The sequence below is a fragment of the Protomyctophum parallelum genome (genome assembly GCF_964188405.1).
Source record: "Protomyctophum parallelum genome assembly, chromosome: 1".
Lineage (NCBI taxonomy): Eukaryota > Metazoa > Chordata > Actinopteri > Myctophiformes > Myctophidae > Protomyctophum > Protomyctophum parallelum.
The window spans coordinates 97,168,753-97,181,398 of NC_139697.1; the positions used below are offsets into that span (position 1 = coordinate 97,168,753).

Genomic DNA, 12,646 nt, shown 5'->3' on the forward strand with positions numbered 1-12,646 from the left:
TGTGTGCATGTCCCTGCTTAAAGCACCATTCTGACTCTGTGTCGTTCATGATATGGAGTTACATTTGAGTCTGTCTGGTCTAGTCTGTCTTTGGATGAATTGGTCATTTTCCATTTGTCAGTTTGGCCGCTTCACATCCACAATATGGACAGTCTGCATGTGTTAGTCTGCGGTTTTTATATGACGCGATCCTCCTATGGGAATTCCATTAGGAAAAAAGCACCCTCTTATTTTGTTTCTTGCAATTTACAATTTACAATTTAGGCATTTAGCAGACGCTCTTAATCCAGAGCGATTTACATTTAAGCAAGAACAAAAGCATGGGAATACATCACATAAAAAGCATTTATCATGAAACATGCGTAAGCTAAGAAAGTAACAGTGGAATATGAAACTATACATACACTATACATATAAACTATACATATTTACTACTATGCTATACATATGTACTATGGCGTGCTATGACTATATAGCCTACAATACAATTATAGTGCAGTCTACATAACATGCTATAAGTCTGTATCAGATGCTATCTAAGTCAACAGAAATGCTATCTAAGGGGGTAGGGTAAGTGCTATGGGCCATGATGGAGTCTGAAAAGGTGGGTTTTCAGGCTAGTTAGATATATTACAAATTGTCACTTTACTGACCTGCCGGAGGCGTACACCTCCGCTGTGTCGAACAGGTTGACCCCGGCCTCGTACGCTATGGTCATCAGGTTCTCAGCCGTCTGAAACAGCACAGTCATATACAGTAAGCCATTAGTCTACTGTACAGCCCATATAGAGCCCCGTTGTGAACGCAGACATGCTGAGTACACCAAGGTTTTATGTTAGAAATGTTGACTATATAGGTGCCCAGCATGTAGAAACTTGCATATTATGTTGAGCAATTTTCATAATTGGCATAATATGTGACCGTACCATTAAAGGGACACTTCACCCTTTTTGCAAAAAAATATATGTTAATGACGTTTAGAAGCTTTAGAACACTTTCCTGGGGGTCTTTATGTGTGTAATATGTGGTTTTAGATATTTTAGATTGTATCAGTGAGCACAGTGTCTCTGATGTCATGGACACTGGGCTCACTTCCTTCCTGGACTACATGTTGTCTCAGTAGGACAGCCATCCCCCTATTCACAAGGAGGAGCAGTGCACCAAATAATTATGGGAATTGTAGTCCAGGAAGGTAGTGAGACCAGTGTCCATGACATCAGAGACACTGTGCTCACTGATACAATCTAAAATATCTAAAACCACATATTACACACATAAAGACCCCCAGGAAAGTGTTCTAAAGCTTCTAAACGTCATTAACATATATGTTTTTGCAAAAAGGGTGAAGTGTCCCTTTAACAACGAAAAACGGCCATAGCCACTACCCAAATGTGCTGACATGATGACATTTGTGACGACGGCTATATGGCCATTTTAGCCCAAGAGTGTTTTTTGTGCGAAACTAATGCTTGGAATGGATTCAGCATCATGGAACCCCCTTCGTTTGACATGTCACATGCTACATAAAGCATGATGAAATTCCTTTTAATGTTGTTAATGGTATGGTCACATAATTTATTATGCCAATTATGAAAATTGCTCAACATATGCAAGTTAGCATCCGGCAGTTTCTACATGCTGGGGACCCATATACTCTACATTTCTAACATAAAACGTTGGCAAATATTGAGACGTGTGGGGACAGAATTTACAGCATATTTGAGGCACATAATTATGACCTAATTTCTCCTTTCATTGAATTGAATTTAACTGAAAGGACCACTTCACCACTTTTCAACCTATCTTCATATAATAGGTCCTCACTAATAATCATGAAAAAATGGCGCAATCTTTTCCTACTCGGTCTGTGTCTCATAGGAGGGCTGTGGGCAGTTCAGAAACCGTCTTCCAGTGACATCATCGATGGGGAATGCAAGCTAATAGAAACTGCAGGCTTTCTAGTCCTGTAAAGTTGCAATGCGAAAATGGAAGCCATCGTTTTCACGATAATAAAAATCGAAAGAATTTTGTAAAAAAAATCTTGTTTAAAAAAAAATCTGCCTAATGATGATGTCACTGGAAGACGGTTTCTAAACTGCCCACAGCCCTCCTATGAGACACAGACTGAGTAGAAGAAAATCGTGCCATTTTATCATGATTATTAGTGAGGACCTATTATATGAAGATAGGTTGAAAAGTGGTGAAGTGGTCCTTGAATTTATGTGATCAGTTAGCCGATTTGCTCGTCTACATACAGTATGACGTACATTTTCCCTTCATTGTCAATGGCATTTAATGTTTGGCGGACATTTGACCTAATTTCTCCTTTCATTGTCAATGGCAAATATTGAGACGTGTGAGGACAAAAGCTGTATATAGGAGGGGCTAGCGCCCCTCAAAAAAAAATCACTCCCGTGTGAAGTGAGGGGCACTCTTATTACATCATTGTGACGTAAAACAGACACTATGCCTATTTGCTCAGACACTATGACTACTACGGTAATAACCGAAAAATAATAGCCCATCTGCAAGATCCTACCGGAGCTTGTAGATCGGCTATTTTATGACTGAAATGCTGACTTCCATGGAATCAAACTGCACGTTGTGAGGTTCTATAGAACGGCTATTTAATTATTTATTTATTTTTGCCATTTGTCGTAGGATAAGTATACACAAGGCTTCAGCCCAGTGGTCAGAGCAGGTGGCTGCCTGGAGACCAAAGGGTTCAGTCCAGTGGTCAGAGCAGGTGGCTGGTCTGGACCAAAGGGTTCAGTCCAGTGGTCAGAGCAGGTGGCTGGTCTGGACCAAAGGGTTCAGTCCAGTGGTCAGAGCAGAGGACCAAAGGGTTCAGTCCAGTGGTCAGAGCAGGTGGCTGCCTGGAGACCAAAGGGTTCAGTCCAGTGGTCAGAGCAGGTGGCTGTCTGGACCAAAGGGTTCAGTCCAGTGGTCAGAGCAGGTGGCTGTCTGGACCAAAGGGTTCAGTTCATCGGTCAGAGCAGGTGGCTGTCTGGACCAAAGGGTTCAGTCCAGTGGTCAGAGCAGGTGGCTGTCTGGACCAAAGGGTTCAGTCCAGTGGTCAGAGCAGGTGGCTGTCTGGACCAAAGGGTTCAGTTCATCGGTCAGAGCAGGTGGCTGTCTGGACCAAAGGGTTCAGTCCAGTGGTCAGAGCAGGTGGCTGCCTGGACCAAAGGGTTCAGTCCAGTGGTCAGAGCAGGTGGCTGTCTGGACCAAAGGGTTCAGTCCAGTGGTCAGAGCAGGTGGCTGTCTGGACCAAAGGGTTCAGTCCAGTGGTCAGAGCAGGTGGCTGTCTGGGCCAAAGGGTTCAGTCCAGTGGTCAGAGCAGGTGGCTGTCTGGACCAAAGGGTTCAGTCCAGTGGTCAGAGCAGATGGCTGTCTGGACCAAAGGGTTCAGTCCAGTGGTCAGAGCAGGTGGCTGTCTGGACCAAAGGGTTCAGTCCAGTGGTCAGAGCAGGTGGCTGTCTGGACCAAAGGGTTCAGTCCATTGGTCAGAGCAGGTGGCTGGTCTGGACCAAAGGGTTCAGTCCAGTGGTCAGAGCAGGTGGCTGTCTGGACCAAAGGGTTCAGTCCAGTGGCCAGAGCAGGTGGCTGGTCTGGACCAAAGGGTTCAGTCCATTGGTCAGAGCAGGTGGCTGGTCTGGACCAAAGGGTTCAGTCCAGTGGTCAGAGCAGGTGGCTGTCTGGACCAAAGGGTTCAGTCCAGTGGCCAGAGCAGGTGGCTGGTCTGGACCAAAGGGTTCAGTCCATTGGTCAGAGCAGGTGGCTGTCTGGACCAAAGGGTTCAGTCCAGTGGTCAGAGCAGGTGGCTGTCTGGACCAAAGGGTTCAGTCCAGTGGCCAGAGCAGGTGGCTGTCTGGACCAAAGGGTTCAGTCCAGTGGCCAGAGCAGGTGGCTGTCTGGACCAAAGGGAACACGGTAATAAAACAAGACAGAAAGTTGTGTACACGGTCCCGCTCCCTTAAGTGCAATTTATCCTGGCACTGAACGGGCATGCTGGATGGTTGTGCCAATAAATTGCACTTAGGGGAGCGCTCCATGCAGCGTGCCCAGACCTCTCTCTCTCTCTGCTGGGCGCGTTAGGGAGCGCTCCATGCAGCGTGCCCAGACCTCTCTCTCTCTCTGCTGGGCGCGTTAGGGAGCGCTCCATGCAGCGTGCCCAGGCCTCTCTCTCTCTCTGCTGGGCGCGCTGCCCTCTTAGGGGAGCGCTCCATGCAGCGTGCCCAGACCTCTCTCTCTCTCTGCTGGGCGCGTTAGGGAGCGCTGCATGCAGCGTGCCCAGACCTCTCTCTCTCTCTGCTGGGTGCGTTGCCCTCTTAGGGGAGCGCTCCATGCAGCGTGCCCAGGCCTCTCTCTCTCTCTGCTGGGCGCGCTGCCCTCTTAGGGGAGCGCTCCATGCAGCGTGCCCAGACCTCTCTCTCTCTCTGCTGGGCGCGTTAGGGAGCGCTCCATGCAGCGTGCCCAGGCCTCTCTCTCTCTCTGCTGGGCGCACTTAGGGGAGCGCTCCGTGCAGCGTGCCCAGGCCTCTCTCTCTCTCTGCTGGGCGCGTTAGGGAGCGCTCCATGCAGCGTGCCCAGGCCTCTCTCTCTCTCTGCTGGGCGCGTTGCCCTCGGAAGACCCACTCCGTCTGGAAGACGTCCAGAATCACTAGCTTTATGGCTGTAATTATAGCTACGTTTGGCCGCGGACCAACTATAAGCCCACAGAGTACAGGAGGAGCCTGTTGTTGTTGTTGTGAGAGGATTTCTTTGGCATGGGAAAACATAATATTTACTCTTGAAGATTAATTATAGCCATTTTCGCTTTGTGTCAGCTTGTGGGGTTTGTTGTGGTTTGTTTAAAAGTATTATTTTCTTGTCTTTCTGGATCTTTGTGAAAAAATGCATTTGTTTTATTCTGTCTCTCTCTATCTCTGGAACTAGAAGGTATAGCCTCTGGGAATCGTATGAGACTTAAGGGTTCCATTTTCGTCACCGCTAAACCCCTTATCCCTAAACTTCTTTGCATTGTTTTACTATTTTGAAAAAAGATTTTTGAACAGTTCAACTAAAGCCAATCTACACATTGACACGTTGTGAGCTTGTAGACTGGTCATTTTAACAATTCAAAAATCTTTGGCAAAATAGTAAAAAAAAAAAAAAGGCAAAGGTTAGGGATAAGGGCTTTAGCGGTGACGGAAATGGAGCAACAGGGAATAGACGTTGTTTTAAAGAAAGCAACTCTTTTTTTGACAAGACGTAGTAGAAAGTGAATAATAATAATGCTCACCTCGTCAGAGATCTGCGATCCAAATGTCACCCATGTACCTGAAGACAGAAAAACACTCACACCCATCAAGCATCCTAAACACTAATGGGGTAGTCTCGTCTCCTCTTGCGTAACCTTTCATAAGTAGTAGTCGTGTGTGTGTGTGCGTGCATGCGTGTGTGCGCGCGGCATACGTGCGTGCGCGTACGTGCATGCGCGTACGTACGTACACGTCGGGGAAGGGGTTGTTATATTTTATTCATGTTTTTCTTGATGTGTGTGTGTAGGTGCAAGCTGCATTGTACAACCAAATTACAGCCACCTTAGAAGCTCGAGCGGTCTGGCTCTGAAATGTGCCTGATATGAACAATGTGTTTTATATTAACTGTACAATATGTGAAGACAGACACAAGGCAGAGTACTTGCTATGAGTAGTCTGTGGCAAGGTGGGAGGCAAGTGGAGTGATGTACAGTATGCTCCATCCTATCGCAACCAGACACCACGTCGACCCGATAGAGCATCGCAGGCCCGTTCCTCCAGACGAGAGACCCGGAAAATAATTCCCCGTTCTTTTTCCTCATAGACTTTTCAAAAAGTATTTATTTAATTAAAGAAGTTTAATTACGCCGCGGACAAAGCCAACTCGAGTTGTGACAAATTATGACAAAATTGAAGAAACTAGAAAAAGTGCCCTTCTGGGCACAGGTCTCCACCAGGATAGGAATGTAGGACATTGCAGCTTGCCTTCATCTGGTGGTTGGATAAAAGGGCAACAAAAGTAAAAACTCTGAAAGACCGGTTTCGTTGAATGGCTCTAGAGAGACTGTGTACCAATTTGCGTGAATTTTGGACAAAATCTGTAGGTGTACTGTGCAAAAACTTGTTTTGCACAAAGCGGCCTCCTGGTGGCGCTATAACAGGCCGTTCTGGAAAGTTTGGGGCAGAGGTTCATCGTTGGCATCCAGGGAGTCTGTGTGCAAAATTTGGCATCGACCGGGTTTAACGGTGGCCGAGATTAGCTGCTCACGGACACACACACACGGACGGACGGACGGAGTGCAAAACATACTCTCCCCCCATGCCTTCGGCCTGGTGGAGACAAAAATAAGGCAGGCTACAACACTTTTTGTTTGTTTTTTTCTTCTTGCAAATTATTTGTTTGGCCCCAAAACATTGTGTTTATTGTCATGATTTGTCACAACTCGAGTTGACTTTGTCCACGGCGTAAACGTCTTTAAATAAATACTTTTTGAAAAGTCTATGAGGAAAATATAACGGGGAAATATTTTCCGGGTCTCTCGTCGTCATGAGAGGGGGCGGGGGACTGTGACGCTCTATTCTGATTATGGTTCTGGTTCTGGTAGTGTGATTATTAGGACAGTCCTCCTTCATATTGTGACTGTACGATCAGGACTGCAATGGTTTCCAAAAGTAGCTCTTTTGCTGCTTGCTTGTTAGCTGCTGTTTGCTCTGCTGTTGTGTTGCAGCCCTTACGTTGAATTGAGCTGACTGCTGCTTACCTCTATTTCAGTCTGGCTACAGAGACTAATTGGGCAGCGTCAGGTTCTGACTACACTGTGAACAATGAACAACATGAGCCATAATAACTGAATATGTGTATTGTGTTATTCTTGACAATAGACCTTTTCCCCACAACAATGATACGAGTGTTTCTAATAGGTTGTGTAGGTCCATAGTATGCTGCTATTGCTATCGAAATGGAACTACTGATCGGTAATTACCCTCATATTTCATGTCAACAATTGCTGATGTTTCTACTGCCTATTTTACGTCCCTAAATCAGAAAGAAAGAAAGAAAGAAAGAAAGAGAGTTGTGTTTTATATTAGCCTACTCACCCAACCCCAAGCAGGACACGCGTAGGCCTGACTTCCCAAGGTTCCTGCACGAGGGGACAAAAGAACATTGAAATGTTGAGGACATTTAAAATGTCAAATTGTGACATGACCTCGTGAAGCACACAGAGGTCAGAGGTCAAGGCAGACGGCGGTGGAAGGTGAACTCGTGAAGCACAACGTGTTGAAAGAAACAACACGAATAAAAACGTCTGTGAAAAACAGAAGCCCGACACGAGGATATAAAGGAAACATTCAGTCCAAATGTCCAGTTTGCTAATTCACAACAACTAATACTACTGTTGAAACTTTGAATTTCTCTAACTATTAAATAATATAGCCTTTCCATAGGAGTACCCCCCCCCCCCACACACACACACACACACACACACTGGTGTAATCTTAAGCCTTTCCGTGGTTTCCCTCTCTAATCCTGTAATGGAAGGTATAAGACGTTGACTCCCTGGACAGAGCGCTGATAGTATATGCACAGCAGAGCAGGGCGCTATTATAGCTGCTTAATCCATTCTGACCTGAGATCAGATTCATACGAGGTTTCCACTGGACACACACTGGTCTGATTAACCCATTCTGACCTGAGATCAGATTCTAAAAAAATGTCAGTCGTTCTTCGATTTTTTTCAAAAATAGCAGACCTACAAGCTCGTATCGCGCCACTCGGTGGCGCGATATGAGCTTGTAGATCTGCTATTTTTCAATAGCTAAAGCATAACATGATGCCAACACCAAAATGGGTGCCCGTTCAGAATGGCTTAAATGGTGCAGGCGGTGAACCGGAGACCGCTGCCAAAACATAAATGCCACCACGGGTTATCCAGACAGATGAATGTTTCATGATCGGCAAACAGAAGGAAGAGCTTACAGGGGCTATAGTAGTGGTCACTATAGGCATGTAACGATATATCGTATATAACGATATATATCGATATTAATCCCGACGATATGAATCGATTCATTGAAATAAAAACATTGATTTAAAAAAGAAAAATGGGGTTAGTGTGTGATGTGAAATGTGAGCCTTAGTCATATTCCATCATATTCAAGTGCTTTTGGAGAGAAATGAGAGTCACTTTCAGGAGTAGAGCACTGTAGAGAGGAGCTGTGTGTGTCTGTGACTGTAGAGAGGAGCTGTGTGTGTCTGTGACTGTAGAGAGGAGCTGTGTGTGTCTGTGACTGTAGAGGGGAGATGTGTGTGTCTGTGACTGTAGAGAGGAGCTGTGTGTGTCTGTGACTGTAGAGGGGAGCTGTGTGTGTCTGTGACTGTAGAGGGGAGCTGTGTGTGTCTGTGACTGTAGAGGGGAGCTGTGTGTGTCTGTGACTGTAGAGGGGAGCTGTGTGTGTCTGTGACTGTAGAGGGGAGCTGTGTGTGTGTCTGTGACTGTAGAGGGGAGCTGTGTGTGTCTGTGACTGTAGAGGGGAGCTGTGTGTGTCTGTGACTGTAGAGGGGAGCTGTGTGTGTCTGTGACTGTAGAGGGGAGCTGTGTGTGTCTGACTGTAGAGGGGAGCTGTGTGTGTCTGTGACTGTGGAGAGGAGCTGTGTGTGTCTGTGACTGTAGAGGGGAGCTGTGTGTGTCTGTGACTGTAGAGAGGAGCTGTGTGTGTCTGTGACTGTAGAGGAGAGCTGTGTGTGTCTGTGACTGTAGAGAGGAGCTGTGTGTGTCTGTGACTGTAGAGGGGAGCTGTATGTGTCTGTGACTGTAGAGGGGAGCTGTGTGTGTGTCTGTGACTGTAGAGGGGAGCTGTGTGTGTCTGTGACTGTAGAGGGGAACTGTGTGTGTCTGTGACTGTAGAGGGGAGCTGTGTGTGTCTGTGACTGTAGAGGGGAGCTGTGTGTGTCTGTGACTGTAGAGGGGAGCTGTGTGTGTCTGTGACTGTAGAGGGGAGCTGTGTGTGTCTGTGACTGTAGAGGGGAGCTGTGTGTGTCTGTGACTGTAGAGGGGAGCTGTGTGTGTCTGTGACTGTAGAGGGGAGCTGTGTGTGTCTGTGACTGTAGAGGGGAGCTGTGTGTGTCTGTGACTGTAGAGGGGAGCTGTGTGTGTCTGTGACTGTGCCCAGGTGATGATGGTCGTTGATGCTCATCAAGGAAGTCAATTATGTTTCTGCATTGTCAAAAGTAATGCTACTTCTTTTGCAATGTAGTTAAATAAAAAATATCAGGGGGGGAAGATAAATTATATTAAAAAAAACTGTAATTTTTCTGAATATCGTGAAAAATCGTATGGTGAACCTCATATGGTGATAGGAATGGTATGGTGAGTTGAGTGGATGGTTACATGCCCAGTGGTCACTGCAGCAGAAGCCTTCAGCTATAGAAGTGCAAAGCATCCATTAGTGTCCATTACTCCATCAGTCTTCGACCCCAACGTCAAATGGGTCTCATACTGTACGAGGCAGAGACCCACGAAAGCAACGTCAGACACACTGCAAGAACATTTATTATATTAACAGATGGCTGAATTTACTGGCCGAACACCATCACGAATGGAGAGCTGCTCTGCTCTGTGTGTGTGTGTGTGTGTGTGTGTGTGTGTGTGTGTGTGTGTGTGTGTGTGTGTATATACGTATTTTATATATATATGTATATATATATATATATATCGGAAAAATATATCTATATCGGAAAAAGCACAGCCCCTCCCTCACCTATTAGGAGGGCAGTATGAGTCCAGAACCAAGGACGAGTGTTTTCAATTAATTAATCATTGTTAAAATGGCGTCTGAAGTTACAATGGGTTTGTAGGAATATGGGGCGTGTTCGATGAAATTGAATATCAAATATCTAAATGCTGAATCAAGCGACGTAAAAACTGTCTGGGGTGTTCACAAACATGAGCCATGTTCACATAAGACATGTTTGAAAGTGAAATATCCCTTTAGGAAATGTGGTCTATCTGTCTGTCTGTCTGTCTGTCTGTCTGTCTGTCTGTCTGTCTGTCTGTCTGTCTGTCTGTCTGTCTGTCTGTCTGTCTGTCTGTCTGTCTGTCTGTCTGTCTGTCTGTCTGTCTGTCTGTCTGTCTGTCTGTCTGTCTGTCTGTCTGTCTGTCTGTCTGTCTGTCTGTCTGTCTGTCTGTCTGTCTGTCTGTCTGTCTGTCTGTCTGTCTGTCTGCCTCCACCACAAATAGCCCGATGGAAAGAGACAGCCTGTCAGAGCGTTTATCCTCGGGCGGACGAGCCCCAGCTTCTCTCTCTCTCTCTCTCTCTCTCTCTCTCTCTCTCTCTCTCTCTCTCTCTCTCTCTCTCTCGCCCTGCATGGACCGATCTATTTTTAGAGATGCTGCATATGTAAGCATTCGTGCGCCGTTGTTTCATGAGTAATGTTGTAACCATGAGTGTGTGTGTGTGTGTGTGTGTGTGGTAGCATATATTATCCCATTTCCTGGAAAAGCTATGTTTCTATGTCAGTCGTTGATTTTTCAAAAATAGCAGACCTACAAGCTCGTATCGCGCCACTCGGTGGCGCGCTATGAGCTTGTAGATCTGCTATTTTCCAATAGCTAAAGCATAACATAATGCTAACACCAAAAGGGGTTCCCGTCCCAAAATGGGTTATATTTCCTGCTGTTTATTTCCCAAACAAATACAGATAATTCTGGGGGTCCTTGACATGGAAAAGGTTAAAAGCACCACAGACAGACACACAGGATTTAGAAAACATTTTTAGAATTGTCCTTGGGTCTAAAAAAAAAAGAAGACGAATTAATTGATTGCCATCAAAAAGGGGCCTGTCATCTCAATGCAATATTTAGTTTTCAAGAGTGTTGTTGTTGCACAGACGTCAGAAGCATTAAACATGAAATACAAAAGAAACCCCGTACCTATATTCCATTTCTCCGCCCTCTATTTCCCATTCCAAGTGCATTTGTCATAATGTGACGCCAGCGGCGCTATTGCAAAGCCCCGTCAGGTACAGATTAAAACTATTCTCATCAATGGTATAGGCCACATTCTGACCTGAGATCAGATTCATACGGGGTTTCCACTGGACACACACTGGTCTGATTAACCCATTCTGACCTGAGATCAGATTGTAGAAATGTCAGTCGTTCTTCGATTCTTAAAAAAATAGCAGACCTACAATCGCGTATCGCGTAATCTACCTCGTATCGCGCCACTCGGTGGCGCGATATGAGCTTGTAGATCTGCTATTTTTCAATAGCTAAAGCATGACATGATGCTGACACCAAAATGGGTTCCCGTTCAGAATGGGTTAAAAGTAGATCTCAAGTCAAAAAAGTGTGGGCACCCCTTGCTTTATACGGTATGTACTGTATATGATCAGGCAAGGGCGTTCATTTATGAAAAACAAAAACAAAACATCAAAAGACACAGTCTCACAGACACCTTTTGTCAGAATAAAATACTGACAGCTCAGCGCATCTGGAGACGTGTGTACGCTGAGAGGTTTATTCTCGGAACGGCGGCTGAAAATACGAGATAGCACACATAATATATAAAAAAAAAAGAGTAAATCCAAATATATATAAGCCTATTGAATGCGTTGCCACATTAAGCTCTCTATTGTGCTGCATTTCACAAGCTCATTTAAATGTTTTGATTCTCAAACATTTATTATGTTGCATCATAATAACATGCCCCAAAATATGGATATAGCAGGTTGAAATAGTGTTAAAATATGGATATAGCAGGTTGTTGAAATAGTGTTAAAAAAAAAGAATCACACCCGTGATTCACTGCTACGCTGGCCTGCATGGCTCACACTTTCAGAGGGAAAATTATATATATATATATATATATATATATATATATATTCCCCGGGTTGTTTGGATAGATGCAAATTAAACTTTTCGCACCAATGATTGAAGAGCTGGGGACGATTCTAAAAAGAAAAGTGGCTTCAAAATCCTAACCGTTTTCTGAAATACCTTATGATTCTATGTCTGAAATACCTTATGATTCTATGGGCCGATTCATACTCCTATTTTACCGCTGTTCCGGCGCTGTAGTGCCGAAATGATTTCGGCTCGTCAGAAATTCTCAGTAGCACCGAAGAGCCGACTTTAGGACGGTACCCGCCCCCCCCCCCCCCCCCCGAACCTCAAATGACGTCAAATTGTAGGCTTTACAGCGCCGAACCGACTTTTATTCTGCTCTAAAATAGGAGTATGAATCGGCCCTAAGTCAGTGGTTCAGTTTTCTGAAATACCTTATGATTCTATGTCAGTGGTTCAACCTTTTCCATGTCAAGGACCCCTGGAATTATATGTATTTGGCCACGGACCCCCCCCCCCCCTTCCAGGAGCAAATGTTTGAGTTAAAAACGTTCGCTTTGATTCGATTTGTGACACGTTTTCACAATTTTTCAAAAATAGCAGATCTACAAGATCTAACAAGCTCGTAGCGCTTGTTAGATCTGCTATTTTTCAAAGTTTAACATAATGCTTAAAACACCAATGGGTTAACAATCAGTTTTAACACTGCAGGAGGATGCTAAAACAATCTAAATGTGTAAAAATCTGGAAAAGACGAAGTGGCCGATACTTTATTAAT

The 12,646-nt window shown here is 45.1% G+C and overlaps 1 protein-coding gene across 1 annotated transcript in view; it reads right to left on the reverse strand.

Moving 5' to 3' along the window:
- LOC310866868 (voltage-gated potassium channel subunit beta-2-like) overlaps positions 1-12,646 on the reverse strand; it is a gene marked incomplete at both ends in the record, with an annotated part of 126,694 nt that overhangs the window by 61,628 nt on the left and 52,420 nt on the right. The window contains 3 exon segments of the mRNA XM_083776648.1: positions 654-733; positions 5,284-5,321; positions 7,121-7,164. Of these exon segments, the coding sequence (XP_083632774.1) occupies positions 654-733; positions 5,284-5,321; positions 7,121-7,164 (162 nt within the window).